At 36.7% G+C, this 22794-nt stretch overlaps 1 protein-coding gene across 1 annotated transcript; it reads left to right on the forward strand.

The window, feature by feature from the left end:
• The first annotated feature begins 17908 nt into the window (after positions 1–17908).
• TAAR1 (trace amine associated receptor 1) lies at positions 17909–19111 on the forward strand. Its single transcript, XM_012736552.2, has one exon. The coding sequence runs from the start codon at positions 18034–18036 to the stop codon at positions 19048–19050; it is 1017 nt and encodes a 338-aa protein (XP_012592006.1). The 5' UTR covers positions 17909–18033; the 3' UTR covers positions 19051–19111.
• Positions 19112–22794: the final 3683 nt, after the last annotated feature.

Below are 22794 nucleotides of genomic sequence, written 5' to 3' on the forward strand. Positions count from 1 at the left end.
GTTCTGAATGTCAAGATGAATACTGAAACAATCAATTAGAATGTTGTTTCAATGTCAAAAGCTATTCTGAAACATGTCATTTGGCTCTTACACTGAAAGTTGACGCATCAGCCTCCCATTTCCCCTGCTATGGTGTGTTGTGGCATGTTCAAAATGTATCAGTTTAATTCTTGTTTTTGAAAAGACAGTAAAATACTTAGATAAAGGAAAGTATCCTATATCCACTAGTAATACTTAGCATGCTGTAGTGTGCAATAAGGTTATTCCTTTAAGTACAGACAGTGCCAACAAGTCTGTGTTCTAATAATATTCTTATCTATTTGAGGTTGGCATAATGAAAATGAAACCTAGTAGATAAAAATGGCTTTGTGAATGTGGATACCTGTGTAAATGTAAATACCTTTTGAACATAATTTTCACCAAAACTTAAAATATGAGGAAAGCAACCTATAAATTAATAGTGCTGCAATGTAGTTCTATTACTACATATATTATTTGTATTTTGGTAATTTATAAATTAGACATAAACTCTTATACTCTTGAAAATTGAGATCTGCTATTTATCCAAAGTTCTTAGTGGATCCATGGATAGGAACATGGAAAGGTAATTAACTCTAACATGAAACAACAACGAAAGAGGAGTGAAGAAAAAGGAGAGGAGGAAAACTCATGAGAGTTCTCCATAATCCAATAGAAACATGGCACTTTTTTTAAAAACTAAAAGATGAAGCTTCTTAAAATGGCAGTGCAAAAGAGCGTGTGCTCACACATGCACGTGCACACACAAACGTGCACATGCTGATGACTGCACACTCAGGCCAAAGTACATTTGGAGACCCACACTTGGACACGGATGCAGATTAAAATGTGAGTCAGCTGGGTTTCTGCTTCTGGAAAAGTGCTTATGATGGAAAGGCTTATTTGGATATGGTTATTAGATAGATAGGAACCAAACTGTGTATCCCTTCAAAAGCCAGCCCTCAAAAATGCCATCTTGCAGGGAAATGTGCCTGGCTTGTACTCTACAATGAAGTCCAGGTGATGATCACATTCCCCTCCATCCTCCAGGCATCTTGGGAGCACTTGGCTCAGTACTTGTCAAATTTTAATGGCCTGGTGTGATGATTTTGGAAACTTTCCCAATCATGGACCTTAGAGAACTTGGGTTTACTAGAATCAAATATTTCCTGGGCATGGTTGCTGGAGAGAAGGGCTCTCTGGTCCGGCTCATACCCCACAGGATCAGCAAGACTCTGTGTCTGGTGGGTTGCTGACAACAGCAGACCTGGACAGATGGGGTTCTGCATGTAGTCCTGAGACAGGACGTTGGGGTGAGTGGAGCCCAGATGATTGGATTGTGACTCTTTCCCTCCAGCTTTTTGTCCTTTTCTTTATTCTTCACCAAATGCATCTTCTTGATGATAGGAGAGCTTCAAAGGGGTCTCCAGTAGAGACTTAGGAAGCCAGTGGAGGTGGGGGAGAGGGATAAAGGTGGACTTCATGTCAGGACATTTTCTCCAGCTCAATTCACTGTTTTGTTCTTTATTTAAAAATCCCAAACCTCCCAAAATGTTGCTGTGGTCTTTCCCTCCTTCATTTACAAAAATGACTCCCTTTCAAGTTGACAGAGAAAACAGGTGATATAGTTTGGATGTTTGTCCCCTCCAAGTCTCATGTTGAAATTTGATCTCCAGTGTTAGAGGTGGGGCTGAGTGGGAGGTGTTTGCGTCATGCCAGCAGATCCGTCATGAATGGCTTGGTGCCCTCCCCGTGGTAGCGCGTGGTAATGAGTGGGTTCTCACTCTATTAGTTCACTTGAGAGTTGGTTGTTTATAAAGAGCCTGGAATTTCCTCCTGCCTCTCTTGCCACGTGACATGCCTACTCCCTCTTCGTCTTCCCCCTTTATTGGAAGCTCATTGAAGCCCTCGCCAGGAGCAGATGCGGGTGCCATGCGTCTAGTACAGCCTGCAGTACTGTGAGCTGAATAAACCTCTTTTCTTTATAAATTACCCAGTCTCTGATATTTCCTTTATAGCAGTGCAAAACTGACTAGGACAACAAGGGAGAGGAAAAGTTCTTTGAATCTCTATAAATATATCTGTATAAAAAAAATTGTTTTTGAGACAGAGTCTCGCTTTGTTGCCCAGGCAAGAGTGAGTGCCGTGGCATCAGCCTAGCTCACAGCAACCTCAAACTCCTGGGCTCAGGCAATCCTGCTGCTTCAGCCTCACGAGTAGCTGGGACTACAGGCATGCGCCACCATGCCCGGCTATATCTGTATAAAAATTAAAAAAAGAAAAACAACAGCACAGAACTTTCAGTTCCCAAGAATAGTCGGTCCTTGGCAAGAGTTCCAAGTGCCTGTGTCTGCTGGCTGTAGGAAAAGGGTGCTCCCACGTGCCTTGAAGCCTTGGTCTTGCAAAATATCCAAGATTGCAAAAAAGAAAGAAAAAAAATCAAACAGTTGTAAAATACAAAAATGCCCCTGCAGGATTCCATAGCCCTCTCACCCTAACATCCTGGAGCCAGGGCATGCTCCACCCCTGGCACCCCTAGAGGATGGTGGCTGTTTTCCGTGCTTGACAGCCCCTCAGCACCCAGCCCAGTGTGTGCCGCCATCCAGGGGCCGCGGCATGAGTTACTGTGTTTGTTTTTAAAACATTTCAAGTGCGTGTTATCACTTCTGAGGTATAATAGAAAAAAATAAGCATTTTTCAAGTACATACTAAAACCAGGCACTTTGTCACACAAAACAATGGTCTTAAGCAAGTTCTATTTATTTTATTTTAAAAGGATAACACTGAGGCTTAGAAAGGCAAAGTACAGATGGTCCCCTACTTAGAGAAGTTTCAACTTATGGTTTTTTGACTTTACAATGATGTGAACACAATATGTGTTTAGTAGGAACCGTAATTCAAAATTTGAATTTTCAGCTTTTCCTGGGCTAACGACACATGTGGTATGATGTTTTCTCACCGTGTTAGGCAGTGACAGTGAGCTGTAGTACCCAGTCAGCCATACAACCATGGCGGTAAACAACCAATACTGTGCTCTACAGTGTATTAAATAAACTACATGAGATATTCAATACTTCACCATAGACTTTATGTAGGCTAATGTAAGTGTTCATATAAGGTAGGCTAGGCCAACTTATGATATTTGTTAGAGAAGGTATATTAAATGCATTTCAATTTATGATATTTTTGACTTCTGATGGGTTTATTATGATGTAACCCCATCATAAGTTGAGCAGCATCTGTAATATATTCAAGGTCAACCAGTGATAAGTAGTTTAGCTGGGATAAAACGTCCAGCTCCTTCTATCTAAAACATATATACCTTTGCACTGTGCCATACTTTCTCTTTGGAATGTGTATGAGTCAGCATAGGTTAGATTATGATGCAATAACAAATGATACCAAAAACTTCATGGCTTAAAACAACAAAAGTTTGTTTCTGCCTATGCAGAGTCCATTCTAAGGCAGCTACCCTCTGTGTCATAGCCCAGAACCCTAGGTTATTCCCCTCTTATGTTAACTCCTTATCAACCTGTGCTTCCATAATTTCTGAAGGGTGAGAAAACAATAGGGGAAAATTACACACTGCCTCTTAAATGCTTTCATTTAGAGTGATACATGTCATTTTCACTCATATTTTATTGGCCGAAACAAGTCATATGGCCATGCAAAATTCACAAGGAGTAGGAAGTGTGATTACCCTGCATGTCCAGGAAGGGGAAGAGATTCATAAATATTGTAGTGCACTGGTAATATCCATCACTGAATGTAAGTTCCTCAAAGGCATGGATCTTATATTCTTCTTCAACTTTAGCATACAGAAATCACTTAAAAAATGACTAATGTCTGTAATAAGTTACTAGGGCTGCTGTTATCATTCCTTTATTTTCCAACCTATAATAACATCCTTGTCATCTGCCCTGTTACTTGGTATCGCCATGTACCTGCCAGTTGCAAGCCAATAAAGACAGGCTAAGGTCAAGTTTACACATTCCCTGTCCTTTCCATGGATCCGAAGGCAATTTTACCTGTATCTTCTTGCCCAGAGAATGTAAAGCCATCTCTGATATTTTGTGTATAGCAATTTATAGTTTTCAAGACTTTTTAAAACATATATTTTATTATATTTTATAGGGTAGGTACATATTTCTCCATTTTGCATTAGAGAGCAAAGTATCAGGTTCAATGCTTCTAATTTATTTGTATCAAATCCTCAAACAAGAATCATTTAACTTCATGTTTAAAGCTTTGTCTATCACTCTAGGTTGCTAGTATTTTCTTGCATAGCCATGCTTGTCTGTGGCTTCCTGAGGCACTCAATGTCAATCCTGTTTGATTTACGTGTTGGACACTGATTTGTTGCTCAATGATTATTAAAGCCAGATTTTTATTGTATCCTTACCTTTCTAAGAGAGATATGTTACCTTCCTCACAGTCAATCTTGTAGCTTTAATAACTGCATACCTTGATACACACAGGGTAAGGTAAAAGTACACAATTAATATTAAAACATATATACATGGAACAAAGATCGAAGTTTGTTAGTCATATCTGTCGATGTGATATGGAGAGTAAAAATTTTCCTTGAGAGACTGAGAGAAGACTGGCAACGTAAAGAATGGGAATTTAAAAGGAACTTGAGATTTGAGAGGTAAGTTTAGAAGGATCAATGAAATATGTTAACAGAAGAGTTATATCTCTTTTAATTTTGCTATTTAAAAATCAGTTCCGTATGGTGGCCCAGCCACAGAAATACAGCAAAAGTGCTTATCATCATGAACAGCTATTTAGCTATCGATACTTTCTAGAAACTTTAAATTTCTGCCAAAGCAAACAGGACACAGCTGTCAGTATGGTGGTGGACTGTCTGATAAATAGTCAATGTTTGGGCAACATGCATTCAAGACATGTTGTGTGGATAAACTTTGAATTGAGTTATGAAAATATTAGTATCACAAGATACTATTTTAATAGATTACAATGTTGATTTAATAAAATTGGTTGTGACTTTTTCTTCTTCTTTCAGCTGAAAAATCAGCTGACTTTTTTCTTCTTGTCTATGGTAAAATTTTGTCGTATTCCATCAAATACAATTAACTGAAGGTTTATTTGCTATTGCAAAATGACTAAAAATTAACTGAAAAGCCTGTCATCATGTGTATCTAGGACTAGGAAACTGGTTGTTTCAGAGATCAATTATAAAAGCATTGTGGCAAGAAAATAAAATCTGATAGACTGAAAATAACTTCTTAAGTACACACAGATAGTTTAACAGAAATAAATATGTGAAAGTTATATTCAGAAACTGGTGATAAAAATATAATACTTTTAGCAATTAAGATAATTATAAATGCTATTTTAAAAATGTTTTGATGACCGGGCATGGTAGCTCATGCCTACAATCCTATCATTTTGGGAGTTCGAGGTGGGAGGATCCCTTGAGCTCAGGAGTCGGAGACCAGCCTGACCAAGAGTGAGATCCCATCTCTACTAAAAATAGATATATTAGCTTGGCATCATGGGCATGTCTGTAGTCCCAGATACTTGGGAGGCTGAGGCAGGAGGATTGTTTGAGCCCAAGAATTTGAGTTTGCAGCGAGCTATGATGACGCCACTGCACTAGAACCTGGGTGACAGAGCAAGACCCTGTTTCAAAAAAGAGTTTTGAAATTACTTTTAGCATCTCATCTGCCTAGCTTCTAATTAACAAGATTCCCTTGCCCACCCATTCATAGATGAGTATTAAGTAAAGTTCTCATTAATGGGGTAATCTCAGTTTCTTCTATCCAGGTATTTAGAGGGTCTGTAGGAGAAACCAGCTATAGAGAAGGAAAACTTTCATTCAATTTTCTTTTTTTCCCCCCAAATTCTTGGTAGTGATTAGGAGCTAGAACTCTGGAGTCAAAGAAATGTGGAATCAAATGCCACTGCTGCCCTTAGTATTTATCTAATTCTAAGTCGATTCCTTTGTAAAGCAATGGTTAAAAATAGTATCTATTATTTAGAGTTGTTCCAGGAATAAATTTGGGATTTCATGTCATGCCCTTAACCTTGTGACTAGTACAGGGTTAGTAAAAGTTCTCCTCTCCTTCCTTTCTTCTCTTTCTTCCTCTTCTTCCTCCTCCTCCTCTCCTCTTTCCCCTTCTCTGCCCTGCTCCCCTCCTCCTTCTCTTCTTCTTGCTCACTATTCTTCTTTATTGTGACTGACAATGGCAAGCTTAGGCTGTGCCTGCACAAGCACTTTGTTCATGTTCTGCCTTCGAGAGTTCCTAAAATGCGAGATGAGGGTGTGAGTGACACAGTATGGGAAATCCACTACTATAAATTGTTGCCCTAGTTTCTCCCAACCTTTCCCTTCCACAGGGGAGAGGATATGAAAGGGATAAAGTTATTTCATACTGGGTCACTCCATTCTGAGACTTTTGGGAGGAGGGACCTATTAAACAAACAAACAAACAAACCAACAAGAAAAAAAAACTCACATCCAACAAAACTTTGTAGAGGGCTGCCCTCTAGAGGTCCATGTGAGTATAACATCTGGGTCAGAGACTCAAATTCAATAAGAAATTAACATCCAAGGCCTAGTTTCTTAGGGGTGGTTCAGAATGAGAAAATACTCTTCCTGAAATGTATAAGCTGAGTGTCTTGTTAACACGTCCTTCTTCGACTTATGGAGCCAAATAAATAGATACACAGACAGCTCACCAAAGCTCCACTCTATAATATTCATGAAAAGATTCAGAGTTGGTGGCATTGAGAGGATATTATTTACCAGTTGATCTATTTTCTGAAAGGAGTTTTAGCAGATTTATGAGATCTGATAACAGTTGGTCTGTCCTCAGGGCTCTGAATTGAATACACTTTTTGGAGTACTACTTTGATTTTTAGCCTCCATATTATTAGTTTCTACAACTATTATTTACTGAGTTTCTACTAAGTTCCAGGGGCTGTGATAGACTTTTTACATATAAATATTCTAAATATGCTATTTTTGTATAAATGTTCTTGATATGCTAAGATATTTAGACAATGCAATACAGAGTCTGTCGTACAGTAGGCACTCCATAAATGACTGATTGCTTACTACTATGTCAACTGGATACTCATTTCAGACAAGCAGTAGCTTCATGAAATAAAGCTGCTTGGGAAACCCAATAATACGTATCAAGGACACTTGATACATATAAGGTCACTTAATAAAAATAATTTAAAAATTGGAGTAAGGGGAATTTATCTTTTTATGGAATACTTTTTAGAAGGCCATGATAGTTTCATCGTGTCATCTTTCTCCACAATAGGAATACAGCCGCCCAACTGACCATGTGCATGTCCTATTTCAGGAAGCATCTTTCTCCACAATATAGAGCTGCCCAACTGACCATGTGCATGTCCTATTTCAGGAAGCTCTCAGTTCTGCACAATGCCAGGGCTATGCCATGTGATTTCAGGGGCTTAAAGCCACATCCTTTGTACCAGGACCTTTTTCCCTGCAGGGCCCAAATTCCACATGTCGAGACATTTCTTTATGTATTGAAGCCCGTATGGTTTGCTTGTGTGCTTTTTTATGGCAAATATCTCTGGCCATGGTCATATTCATTTTGCTCTTGAAAACTTGGGGTCTCTGACAACTGTATCCTTGAAAATAAGGCCTCTCAAATGCAAAGAAGTGTGAGAGCATGTGAGGAAAGGAGAGGTGGAAAGATGTCAGACAAAACCGTCACTGGCTTTACTGTAAAAATTGAGGGATGAGTAGAAAGGGGAAGGACCCTCATATCAGGGCATTCTCCTGAAGCTGGAGACCTTTCTGGAACAGTTTCCTAGAAATAACTAATTATGTACACTGTAAGCTTATCAAGAAGTTTGTATAGTTTCTTGCTGAGATTAAATTGTTTTCTTTTTATGCCAGCAGAAAACAGCTAAGCCCAAATGTCAATATCAAATGCAATTAATTGTAAAGACTAGTATCCTTTCCCTTATTTTTGCCTTAGTCAACTGATTTTTTTTTACATTGCAAGTGATATTTCTACTCTAGTTCTTCAGTATTTTGAGTAGAAGGGAGATAAAGATCTTATCAGTAAAATGGCTTTGAATTTCCATTTTCTTGCTTTAATTGGTAGTAGAAAATCTCACAGCCTCTCTTCTTTAGTCTATATCAGTGGTCAGTAAACTATTTGTTATATATAAAGTCTTATTGGAACACAGCCACACTCATTCATTTGCCACTGACTGTGGGTTCTTTCATGTTGCTTACAATGGCAAAGCTGTAGGTGCCACAGATCTATGGCCCACAGACCTTCAGATATTTACTTTACAGAAACTATTTGCTGACCCCTAATCTATATGATAAGGACAATTTCTATGGATATAAAAGTGGACACTCTACTCCTTGCTTCTGCATTTCATAATTTGTCATCATTTGTTAGGATGTGATTTTTTTATAGTATTGGCTGATTATGGTACTTTTCTTCCATTATACTGGAAAATAGCCAATATTTGTGGCATTTTAATGCTGCCCTGTGCATCTGCTTTCAGTAAGTACCTTTTTAACAGCTCAGAGCATTTTAAGTACTCCTGTGCTGATACCCTAACACCATCCCTACCCTAACGGAACCAGCCTCTTCACTTACATGCATCAAGCTCCAAGTTTATCCTGAACCCTTCTCCCCATCTTAACACTCTGTTATCCAGAAGCTCTGCTTTCATAAGCTAGCTTGTGCAAAAATGTCTGTTAGTGGGTATTATCCTTGGAGAATTTCTACTTCATTCATTGCTTTAGACTGAAGGCACTGTGGGAAGTTTAAAATAAAAGTTCCAATCAATTATTACGATCAAGTACAACTGGGGCTGTGATACCTGCAATTTTAAATACCACCTTAATCCAAAAAAACTGCTGTAAGAGGTACATGTGCCCATTATTGGGCAAGATGGTTTAAGGCAGGTGTATTAGGTTCATGAGGTATTCAAATCATATCACCTGATTCTCTCTTAGCATTTAGCTGTAATATAGTTGCATTGAAGTAATGTGCAGAGGCTTGAGGACTGCAGAATACCTAGGTTAGGGCAAAACTGAAGAGGATTGACCATAAGTAGGCTGAGAAAAACATAGTCTAAAAAGACTCATTGCAGCATGACTTTGCAAAATGAACCCTAAGATATAGGCCACTGGGGAATCAGAGGGGCAAGACAAAATAACCAGAACTTGATGGCAGTTCAAAATTAGAACGTAAACTCTTTGACCTGGATGGTGGGGATTTTGTCTTGTTCGTTGTTCTTAAAACACTGTGAAGCATGAAACCATAAGCATTCTAGAAGAAAATATTGGAGAACTCTTCTAGATATTGATCTAGGCAAAGAATTTGTGAAGAAGACCCCAATGGCATTCAAAGCAACAACAAAAATAAATAAATAGGACTTGATTAAATTCAATAGCTCCTGCATAGCCAAGGAAATAAGTAACAGTGCAAATAGCCTACAGAATGGGAAAAAATATTTGCAAACTATATATCCAATAAAGGACTAACCCAAATCTACAAAGAGCTCAAGCAAATTAGCAAGAAAAAATCAAATAACCCTATTAAAAAGTGGGGAAAAGACATGAAGAGAAGCTTCTCAAAATAAGATAGACAAATGGCCAAAGAATCATATGAAAAAATGTTCAATATCACTAAACACCAGGGAAATGTAAATCAAAACCATGAGATACTACCACTTTACCCCAATCAGAGTGACTTTCTTTTTTTTTTTTTGAGACAGAGTCTCACTTTGTTGCCCAGGCTAGAGTGAGTGCCGTGGCGTCAGCCTGGCTCACAGCAACCTCAATCTCCTGGGCTCAGCGATCCTCCTGCCACAGCCTCCCAAGTAGCTGGGACTACAGGCATGCGCCACCATGCCCGGCTAATTTTTTGTATATATATTTTTAGTTGGTCAATTAATTTCTTTCTACTTTTGGTAGAGATGGGGTCTCGCTCAGGCTGGTTTCGAACTCCTGACCTTGAGCAATCCACCCGTCTCGGCCTCCCAAAGTGCTAGGATTACAGGCGTGAGCCACCACGCCCGGCCCCAGAGAGACTTTCTTTAAAAGGTTCAAAAACAATAGATGCTGGTATGGATGCAGAGAGAAAGGGATGTTTATACACTGTTGATGGGAATGTAAATTAGTACAACCTCTATGGAAAACAGTGTGGAGAGTCCTCAAAGAACTAGAAGTCAACCTACCGTTTGATCCAGCAGTCCCATTACTGGGTATTTACCCCAAAGAAAAAAAGTCATTTTATCAAAAAGTCACCTCCACTTGAATGTTTACTGTAGTACAATTCAAAATTGCAAAGATGTGGAATCAACCCAAATGCCCAGGACTTCATGAGTGTATTAGCAAAATTTTATATATGTATACCATAGAATACTACTCGACCATGAAGAAGGATGACTTAATGCCTTTTTGCAACAATTTGGGTGGAACTGGAGGCCATTATCCTAAGTGAAGTACCTAAAGGATGGAAAAACAAACATCACATGTACTTACTATTATATTGGAACTAATGGATGACCACACATGTGTATAGAGGGAAGTAAATCTCAAAGGAAATCAAGCAAGTGGGCATGGGGGATGGGGGATGGGAGAAAAACCTACCTAGTGGGTACAGTGAACACTATCCAGGTGATGGGTGCACTTTAAACCCTGATTCAAGCATTAAAAAAGTGATCCATGTAACCATAAATATTTGTACCCCCATAATACTTTGAAATAAAAATAATGTGCATATATAAGCAAAAAAAAAAACTAATGGTATAAATATTTGTAGCCACATAACCTCTAAGGCAATGTTTTTCTAATTGTGGTTAGTAACATTATTGGGTTATAAATCCAAGTAATTAGACGGCTAATTAAAAAATACATAGAATAAAATAGAAAATATCAGAGTGAATTAAAGTAAGGGTATTTTTTAATGAAAATTTTCCTTTTTTTATGAGTTTATACCTATATTTGTATTGAATCATGATATAAAATGTATTTCTTCCTATAGGTTGTGTTAAAGAAAAGTTTGGAAACTATTGCTTTAAAGTATTTTCTAACTATATGATGTTATTGGGCTTAAGTACATTCTAATTTTTTAAAAAATACTCATTTGGTAGGGACAAGTCATGTGTTTTGAAAGTGAGTTATTTTTTAAAATGCTAATTATTTCCTTTGTACAGATATCTGATAGAGGGGTACTTTTTTCCAGATCAATCAATAGTGAAGGCAGTTTTAATGGACATGTGTTTTCATTTATATACTGTTAACACTCATGACTATGGTTCCTGGTGGCCCATGCTTGGAATTATTTTTAAAGTAGTGATAATATTTACCTTCTCTATTTAGCTTGCTCACTACTAACTTCCTGATGCTGGTTCAGAATAAAAGCACCTGCCCAGTTATATTTCAAAATAACATATTGTTAGCTCATTTCTGGCAGATTTATTATCGGCTTATCTTTTTCAGATTTTAATATTTGCGTCACTCTGTCTGTACTGACTGTGGCCTACAATAGAACAGCAGGTGACTCCAGCCAGCAGCAGGTATACAGGACATTGATGCAGACAGCCTGGTCCCAAACTCAGTGTTCTTGTTTTCCCACTCATCCACTCTTTCCTGAGCAGGTAGGTCTGAATACACTGAACAGCCACACCAAACCTTAGGAGGCCTGGTGGAGTATTTTATAGGTCGAATCCTAAAGATAATGAGATTTTCCTTGGTTTGGTACTTATTTATTAAAATTTAGAATTATTTAGTGTGATGTTTAACAGTAATTTAGTTACTGAACACATGATTTATTAAGAGAAGCTAAAAGAATAGTTATATATTTTAAATAGCTGACTTTACATATGCTTTCAAAAAATGTTTCTCTTTTATTAAAAATTTGTATATGGAAAGCTAGGACATTTTAAAAGTTGAAACGTGGATTTTTTAAAAATCTTTTTTTGTGAATGAAGGACATCCGTATTGTGTACATTGGCTACTTTTAGTGTAATGTAAGGAATCTTCATAGAAATTTTTGTATGTTTTAAAGTTACAATGTATCTTATTGTTACCATATACAAAACTAAAGACTAAAATCTTATTTGAATAAATATTACTTAGTGGGGACAATTCTGACACATTTCCAAATGACTTCACACTTTAGTGTGTTTGTGTATGTGTGTGTCTATCTATGCCATATATTAGATCAATTAACTAAGAATCATCTAGTTATGATTACCTAAATCTGATTCATATTACCTTACCCATATTAAAATTGCAGGAATACTTCCATGTTTTGTCTATATACCATAATATTGCTGGAGATTGTTTTTCTTTTTTATCTGTTAGTCTGTGTTGACACATGAACAAACAGACGGATTTTGCCTTGTTTTCTGTTTCTTTGCAATGGAAATGGTTTGCTTTCAGGGATTTTCCATCTCAAGAATCATGACTTAAACATTTAAAAATGTTGTTTCTCCTGGCCCTTGTCTCTTTTCCCCTTTAAAAATAAGCATTTTTCAAAACTACTTTAGTATTTTAATAAAGAATACTAGATAAATTATAGAACCGTGAGCTTAATTTTGGAATGAAATTATCACTAAGTTCATTTTTTATTTTGTTTCCAAATTTGTATAGTAGAAAAAAACAAGAAAATTGGTTCAGTTCAGAAATTTAACAAAAGTGCAATTTTAATACAAAAGTGACATGAATAAATAACTCACGCAAAGAATTATACAAGCAAAAGAAACATAAATAGATAAATGTATTGATAATTATTCACCCATAGTTTTTAAAAGAAATAAAACTCAATTTACAGACAAGACATTTAATTTGATTAAATAATTTTTTTCTAGTTCTGAAAGTAAAACATTCCCATAGTAGAAAACCTGGAATATATCAGAAAAATACAGAGGTAAGTAAAACTCACCCATTATTTCACCACCCAGGAAAAAACATAGCTAAAAATTGGTATTATTTCCTTTTTATTATCATTTAATTCTTTTTAGTTTTTCAGTTTCAATCACATCCTCTCTGAATAAACAATGTTGAGAATTTGGAGTATTCCATCCCACACATATATCTCATGATTATACAAATATATATGTGTATATCCCTGTATATGGTAGTTTTAAATACTCTGAAAATGTTTTTTTCTTTACTTAACAAGACATCATTGACATCTTTCTATATCTCTCTATAAAAAGAATCAACTCATTTTATTCAGCATCTTGTTGAACATATATTATACATCTACTGCTACACATGTCTGATGTAAGTTTACACTATTTTACTTTTTACTTTTGTTGCTATTGCAAAATCTATTGCCCTGAACATTTGTTGGGTCAAACAACATGAGCATTTTAAACTTTAAAAAATGTGCTAGGGCAACTTTCCAAAATTAAATTAATAGCTTTACATCTTTCTAACCAGTCCAGAAGTTTTTCCTGCCAGCCTCTCACCAACCCTGATAACAACTGGTCCTGATAATATAGTGTCTTCATAGAAATTGTTATAGGTTTTAAAATTAAAATGTGTTTTTATACATTTTAATTATTGAGATAATTAACAATTTAAGTTTCAGGCCAATATTAAGTGGTTACTTGAAAAAATTTTTTTCATTTAAAAATGCTTTAACAAACATTACAGTGTGTCATATTATCATAATCCTTTTTGATTTACACTAAATCTTAATTTAGATAATATTACTCACTGTTGTTGCTTTTATTCTTTATCTCTTGCTATCTAGAAATTTTTGTTTTGGTATAATTTTTATATTGCTAGACTATTTCTTGGAGTTTCTCAGAAGGTGGTTATACATGTATCTTTGCTATCTTTCTTTCTTTCTTTTTCTTTTTTTTTTGAGATAGGTTCATTCTGTTGCTCCGGCTAGAGTGCCGTGGCATCAGCCTAGCTCAAGGCAACCTCAAACTCCTGGGCTCAGGCAGTCCTCCTGCCTCAGCCTCCTGAATAGCTGGGACTACAGGCATACGCCACCATGCCCGGCTAATTATATATATATATATAATTAGCCGGGCATGGTGGTATATAAAAACATATATATATATATATATATATATATATATATATATATATATATATGTTTTTAGTTGTCCAGCTAATTTCTTTCTATTTTTAGTAGAGACAGGGTCTTGATCTTGCTCAGGCTGGTCTCAAACACCTGAGCTCAAATGATCCACTTGCCTCGGCCCTCAGAGTGCTAGGATTATAGGCATGAACCATCATGCCCCGCCTGCTTTCTTTTACTCTTGTGTAATCATGTTTTGGCTGAATATAAGATTGATGAATTGCCATCTTATTTGCTTAATAGTCTCTAAGCTCATCCTACTACTCTCTGGCTTCCAAAATTACAGATCAGAAGTCCTATGTTAGCCTGAACCTCTTCCCTTTTAAAAGAACCAGTTCTTTCTATCTGATTACTTGTAACATTTTTCCCTTGATCTTTGGAATTCGGAACCAGGCTAAGTGTATGTGCTTGAAATTTTATTGGTCCCAGGCACAGACATAAGCTAAGGAACTCCTCAGTTCATTTGTTCCTTCATTCAATCCTGTATTCACTTTTGTGCTCAGTACATGTTCTAGACATTTTCCAGACTCTGGAGCTATAGCAGTGAATAAAATACAGGCCATTCCATTATGACACCTTATCTTTTTTTTTTTTTTTTTTTTTTTTTTTGAGACAGAGTCTCGCTTTGTTGCCCAGGCTAGAGTGAGTGCCGTGGCGTCAGCCTAGCTCACAGCAACCTCAAACTCCTGGGCTCGAGTGATCCTTCTGCCTCAGCCTCCCGGGTAGCTGGGACTACAGGCATGTGCCACCATGCCCGGCTAATTTTTTATATATATATCAGTTGGCCAATTAATTTCTTTCTATTTATAGTAGAGACGGGGTCTCGCTCTTGCTCAGGCTGGTTTCGAACTCCTGACCTTGAGCAATCCGCCCACCTCGGCCTCCCAAGAGCTAGGATTACAGGCGTGAGCCACAGCGCCCGGCCTGTGACACCTTATCTTTATTTGTTTATCTTATTGTCTCCCCCACCTCTGTCTCCCCACCCTGTTTATCTCCTTTTCTTCCGGGTTGGGTTGAATATGTGAACATATGTAGGCTAGTGGGCAGATATGGAAGTGGGATTGTGGATATTCTTTTCTGATTGCACTTATTTTCTCAGCAAAACAGAATGCAAAATCATCAGCTGAGAGTTAAGATGAGAGAAATATTTGGGACTCAAAAAGGGCAGAGGTATAAAATAGAGAGAAGGAGAAAGGAAGCAACAGGGAAATGATGGAATAGGCTTCTTGAGAAGTTCTAATGGTCCATATTTGCCCTGAATTTATAACTGTGTGTGTTTTCTCCCACCACATCCAGTTGCACATGTACAGGAGTGGAGAGAGAAGAAAACTGGATTTAACCAGGGTTCAGATTTAGAAAAATATGTTAACAGGAGAGGGTTTAAGATAATGCCAGAAAATACTGGAATCTACATTAAGTAAAGAGGTGGGCATGAGTACATGAAGAGTAATAGCAGAGTGGGAGGTGGGTTCAGATCAGGAGATGTATAGAGCAGTATGGGGATAAAAGTCTGAGCAATTAGGGAGGGTGGTTGATGGAACCAGGGACCAAGGGCATGATGGGATTAGTGTTCACGGCCCTCTTTGGGGAAGCGCTCTACCATTGTGTTCCTGCTCTGATAGGCAGATCTATTTTAAACTATAAATCCTACCATTACATTTTTAATTCATACTTCATTTTCAAACATTAGATGATTAGATGATTTGCACAGAACTGTTTGCTTAGCTAGGTAATTAAACAGATTTATTATCTTTCCATATTACTATTGTATATTCAACTTGGATAATTTGCATATACAGGTCATGATCATTTCTAGCCTATAAATTTTTAAAGCTGGAAGAAAAGAAACAAAAACATTGTTTTGCCAGGTCCATAGGTAAGCTTTCAACTCATAATGTCATCATAGGGCATTAAACAAATAAATCTATTTTAAAACAAATTATAACACTAAAATATACTCATGCAAATGCTGACGTTTAGTATTCTTTAAGTTGGGCAGACAAATTATTCTATCAATGTGGCGTTAATACTATCAACAATTTCTAAGATACTATGCTTAAGGCTCTATTTTTCTGAAACTGAGATGTGCAAATGGGGGTTTGAGTCATTCTGGTTTTTATTTGGGAACTGACTGAACATTTTGATCCACAAGGAACAAGGCATATGAAGTTGTCAGATGGCTTTTTCATCTTCTGTGAATTTCCTCTTCTGAAATGGAAACATTTATTTTGCTTCATCTCCACCTTCCCTTACTCCTTTTAGGACCCTACTTCCTGCTAAGAATCCCTACTCAGTATGACATCAGGTAGACAGTAATTAGCAAACACTTCTAAATAGTGATTTTGCATGTTCTTGATTCCTTTAATATGTCAAGGTGCAAGGAAAAGAAAGAAGTAAAAGGCAGAAAATAGTGAGCAAAAAAGGTCTAAGCAGAAGATTTATAACTTACCTGATAGAATTTAGTTAAACGCACACTTAAAATTCATAGTAAAAAAATCCATCTTTTTTAGTAACATTTTAATATTAGTTTAAATATTGCCTAGTTCGAATAACATAATAGTTTTAGTTTCCTGTTTATTCTGTCGTGGAATGAGCCTGTGTGTAGATTCAAATAAATCTTTATTTGGCATGAATGTTTCCTCCCAGGAATAGAAGACAGAGGGGACTGGGGGAGAAGTGTTTCCTATTTATTATCAAAATTTAGTACCTACATCTTGTTTTCCTCCAATTTTTGTTGGGTAAATTTAGATTACTGCCTGGTCTTCATCTAAACTATCAGCTCAGAGAGAAGGGGAAGAAGTGAAAAGGAAGGCAGATTCTTGGAATTCTAAGAATTATTGCTATTTTCTAGCATCCCTCGTGCCATTCCCACAGCCCACCTGGAGGCTCAGCTTCCCTGAGCTGTCATCGAAGAGCTCTTCACTAGACACTTCTTACCATAGCCTCTGGTCTGCATATTAAAAATTATTAATGAGAGGGACCACAATGTCATACTTCATCAATGTCATTATTTAAGGCATCATAAATTCTTGTATGAAAATTCAAAGATTAATGTTCTTTGATTGGTCTTGAAAAACTGGACTGGCAAAAAAAGAAATAACTATTAATAGTAATCATGACCTCAGATCATATTCCAGCCTTAAGGGTTTTATGAACTAAGCCTCAATTTCTTGCCAGTAAAATTAGGCTAATAAAACGTGTCATGTTTTCCTTACAAGAAATGATGCTGATATTATAGATGTCAAATAAAATGTTAAATGAAATAATGCATGGAATGTACATAAAAGTTCTTTTCAAACCAGTAATAAAGGTATATAAGATTTTTTAAATTACACATTAATCATAAAATAAGAAATACATATCTTATGACCAAGTGCAAAAGTGAGCACTAGTGGGTATTAATTTTGTACAAGAAGCACATTTAAAACATTTCTCTTTCATGAACATATTTTAATTCTAAACTTTCTGGCAATTTCTATCTACCTCCTAGACTGTAAGCCCCTTCCAGTAGACTCTGGCTTCCCATGGACAAAAACTGTTTCCATAGATGATAATAATTATAATTTGACCATCTCTGACCTATAAATGTGGTACTTTCTTATAGTTCCACCTACTAATTCAGCTTTGTATTTCTGGCATAATTTCTAGCTGCAAGTAGAAGTTAAAGAATTGCCGAACTGAACAATTGAATTAAACTTGGAAATAAAGCTCCTTCCAAAATAATTATTCTTCAACAAGAAGTAATAGGTAAAAGTGAGAGGAATCAAATTGACAATGATTTGCTCTTTTCTTTCTGCTCCTGGGTTTCTGGGATAAGTATGTGCAAATAAAAAATAAAAGATGAAGCTCTAACCTGATTATGGCATCGGGAGAAAGATTACTCAACACACAAAGGAAAAAATAAACTGGTGGATGGCTCTCAGGAACGATGCCTTTTTGCCAAAATATACTTAATATTTCCTGTGTGAAAAGCAGCTGGTCAAATGACATCCGTGCTTCCCTGTACAGTTTAATGGTGCTCATAATTGTGACCACACTGGTTGGCAATCTGATAGTTATTATTTCCATAGCACACTTCAAGCAACTTCATACCCCAACTAATTGGCTCATTCATTCCATGGCCACTGTGGACTTTCTGCTGGGGTGCCTAGTCATGCCTTACAGCATGGTGAGATCTGTTGAGCACTGTTGGTATTTTGGAGAAGTCTTCTGTAAAATTCACACCAGCACTGACATTATGCTTAGCTCAGCATCCATTTTCCATTTGTCCTTCATCTCCATTGACCGCTACTATGCTGTGTGTGACCCATTGCGATACAAAGCCAGGATCAATATCTCGGTTATTTTTGTGATGATCTTCATTAGTTGGAGTGTTCCTGCTATTTTTGCATTTGGAATGATCTTCCTGGAACTAAACCTCAAAGGAGTTGAAGAGATGTATTACAAACGTGTTCACTGTGTAGGGGGTTGTTCTGTCTTCTTCAGCAAGATATCTGGGGTGGTGGCCTTTATGACTTCATTCTATGTTCCTGGATCTATTATGTTATGTGTCTATTATAGAATATATTTTATAGCTAATGGACAGGCAAGATCAATTAATGATATGAATCAGAAGCTTCACATTGGATTGAAAGAGAAACATGGAATTTCACAAAGCAAAGAAAGGAAAGCTGCGAAGACATTAGGGATTGTGATGGGAGTTTTCCTAATATGCTGGTGCCCTTTCTTTGTCTGTACCGTCATGGATCCCTTCCTGGACTACACTATTCCACCCACCTGGAATGATGTCTTGATTTGGTCTGGCTATTTGAACTCTACATTTAATCCAATGGTTTATGCGTTTTTCTATCCCTGGTTTAGAAAAGCACTGAAGATGATTCTATTGGGTAAAATTTTCCAAAAGGATTCATCTACCTGTAAGTTATTTTTAGAATCAAATCCATAGAATCATTATATTTTACTGTTGTATAAAAGAGTTGGTGATCATATTTATGAACACATCATAATTTACCCTCCTCCCCCTCCCACCTTCCTGACACCCGGTGAATGCTACTTCCGTATGTGGGTGTGCACTGTCTGGAGAATGGGCACGCTTGTAGCTGTGACTGTTGGGGCAAAGGCAATTCATGTAACCAAAGGGTTTGTACCCTCATGTACCAAAGACATGGACTTTTAAAAATCAGTTATTAATACTTGAGTCAAATTATGATGCTTATATCTCATTTCCTATTTTTGTTCTAGCACATTTTAAAAACATGGGTTACTTTTCAAAAACATAGGTTACTTTTTAATTTAGTATAGGGTAATACAAATTTCCCCTAATCACTTTTAGTTTCAAAACTACCTTAACATTTTTCCATCTATGAGACCAGTTTGTCAAATTTTAAAAAGGAAACACAAGCATTTGGAGAGTTTTTAGACTTTACAGCAGATTAATATGGTTTTCTTCATTTGCTCCCACACATTCCTCCTAAGATTATTCCTAAATGTTTTGTACTTTTCCTGGGTGTGTTTTGTCTATTCTGAATAAATCTTTTTAAAAAAACCATTATATTTTTAATGTAATCATTATTGCTGGTATACAATAAAGTTTATATTAGCTTTTCAGTTGACTTGTTTGGGTTTTCATTATACATAATCATGTTATCCTCAAACAATGCTAATTTTTATCTCCTTTCCAGTAACTGTTATTCTTATTTATATCCCTTACCATACTTCATTAGTCAGCACTTCTAGAGCAATATTGATAATGGTGATGAGTCATCCTTGTCTTACATTTATTTTAAATTACTATTCAGATTTTAATATTGATTCCACATATTTCTGGGGACAAGTTCTTGACTCAAATAATTCTATATTTTTCACTCAATACTAAAGCCCTTATAGCCTATCTTTCTTTGTAGGCTATGTGTTTAATACTCATAAGAAGAAACAACCAACCTTGTCAGCAAAGCAGGAAGAAAGGCCTGCTTTGTCTTTCCACATCCCCAGCTTTATTGAAGCTTCCATTTCCTCATGTAGAAGGTATTTTTGTCTTTCAGTTATCCAAAGTCCATTTCCCAACTGGACTCCAACTAGCTTTTGAGAATTTTCTTATCCCAACTAGTTTACAGTCTGTTCGAACTGTAATGAAGAAATTGGCCCCCTGCCTCTTCCTTTAACTAAACAGGTGAGTAGATAATCCAGGCTAAAATTTTCAGAGGGTCTTTCTCCAGGATTTGAATTTTTAGCAAAGGGATAAATCAGTGATCTTTAACAGAAAACAATGAAAACATGCAGGTGTCTATTTCATCCAAGTGATAAGATCATGGCCAGACTGCTCTTGGTATTGTTAGAGTTCTTCCTTCCTAGACTCCAGAGCTTCCAACCTGTCTGTTGACTTCCAAACTGAGTTATCCAGCCTGTCATCAATTCCATGAGTCCCAGATAGCCTGCCAATAAATTCTCTTTGAGAATAGCTTTTGATTGCATCCACAGAAAGGACCTTAACTTGATATACAAGATTATGGTAAATGCCAGAAAAGCAATTTCAACACTAACCTCCTTCCCTAAACCAAGACAACTTCCAATCGAAATAGTCTCATTTTCCATTCTTCTCTCAGAGGAATAGTCACATAAATTTCCATTCAGGATCTGATAAAAAAGGTGTTAGCAAGCAGGTTTGTTGAAATTGATTTATTAATGATAATAAATAATGTCATCTTAAGAGATCAATGAACTGGAAGTTCCATTCTGATTTTACACTTGATGCTTAAAGTCAATAATTTGATGTTTGGAGAGTTATAAATACTTGCCAGAAAAGTAGGTCAAACCAGCTGAACTCTAATCCATTGTAGATTCTGGTGAGCCACAGTTTCCATTTAGTTGTACATTGTCAATGAGAGTGTGAACGTTAAAGGTGTAAAAATACATGAAGAATGGGAAATGTTTTTAAATTTAGCAAATGATAAAGCACACAGACAAAATGATTATTTAGTAGTTGGGATATGCACTCAATAATCTAGATGATGTATGAATCAGATTAAAGTTTTCTTTTCCCCCCCATCTTTTGCATTTTTAAAAGCTAAGGTGCACATTCATTTTCCAAAGTGTTTCCAGTACAACTCATTGAGTGCTTGGCCAGCTGTAAAAAAGCATTGAAAGAAAGTAAATTTGTCTATGACAGGTCCTCACCTTCTTTTTCACATCCTTCCTCTTCCTGAAACCCCTTCCCCAAGCTTCTAGGCTCGAGAGAGTTTAAGCTGCTCTGACATTCCAGCTGGTCATTCTATTGAGGCTGGTTCCGTCATGAGTCATGTCAGCCTCAGGTTCTCAGTTGTTTCTGTCTTTGTGTTTTTTCCAGTGGAAAGACATCATTGACTCACACACATTAAAAAGTTCTCAGCATATTTGTAAATTAAGGTGATTCAGGAGCCTAGAAGTTAAGCTGCTGAAAATGATTTATCAATGGCAGGCATTCCTCTTCATTCATGTACAAGTCGGACAAGCAAAAATTGAAATGCTAAACTCTGAAATTTGTTTATTGGTCAATGTGTTCACAGTGCGATATGGTAAAGTGGTGTTTCTCAATCTCAGCTACTCCTGGGGAGATTTTAAGGAATGTGGATCCTTGGACCCTATGTCAAGAAGATCCAGGGTGAGGAGGGCAAGCCTGGGAGCCAGATGCCATAGGTTTACATTCGGGCTCCAATGTTTATCAGTCATCATTTGGACAAAGTTACCTAAAAACTCTTAGATTATTCACTCATAAAATGAGGGCAGTAATATTGTCTACCTCAATAGATTGTTGATGATTAAATAAGAGATACTGCTTAGCATGGGCCTTGCACATAAAAACATGCAGTTTACATGTTATTAGTATTATTCCCTGTCATTTTACTGACGTGCCATGGTGGTGCTAACTCAATGTATGCTGAGATACTGCTCACAGAGAAGTTGACACATACAGACATCACATATGAGTTTTTTAAAAAAAACTAGTGCATAATTTCAGAAACCTCTCTCCTAAACAAATTTCATGATTACAATTATGCAAAAGGATAGCAGGTTTATGCCAAGTTCCACAAAGAAAGAAGTTACCTGGTGACACATTTGTGCATTGTTAGTCAGTGATGTGTCAGTTATTTGAGAAATTGGAGATTTTAACTTTAAAAAAAATTGTATAAGATATATATTTATATAAAATAATAAAAATGCTTATAATATATTTATTATTATACAGTATATAATATCTATGAATTATAAAATTAGAAAAATAATTTATATATTGCTATCTATCTGCAAAACACCGATCTATTATGTACTTATGTAATAAAGTTGCATGAAAATTTTGTGTAATCCCTGAAAAACACTAGTGTAGAGCAAAGTCTGGAGCACCCTGGCAGAGAAGGACAACCTCGGGCTTTGGAATCAGACCAACCTGGCTTCAAATCCCAGCTGTCTTTTAGTTTCTTCCTTTCCCTCCTTTGTGCTTTTGCTCTAGCAGTCTCCTATGCCTGAAATGCTTCTTCCCCACAATTCCTTTCAGTGCAACTGGCTGGACAGTAACTCAGTTTAAAAGACTCATCTTGGGGATCACCTTTCCAGGAAGCATCTATAATCCCCTCAAGCCAGGTAGGTGTCTTTTTCCCCAAATATCCGATACCCTCCCTTGTTCGTGCACTTGTTGATTATGCTGCAATGCCCTCTG

The sequence above is a fragment of the Microcebus murinus genome, chromosome 5 (genome assembly GCF_040939455.1).
Source record: "Microcebus murinus isolate Inina chromosome 5, M.murinus_Inina_mat1.0, whole genome shotgun sequence".
Classification (NCBI taxonomy): Eukaryota; Metazoa; Chordata; class Mammalia; order Primates; family Cheirogaleidae; genus Microcebus; species Microcebus murinus.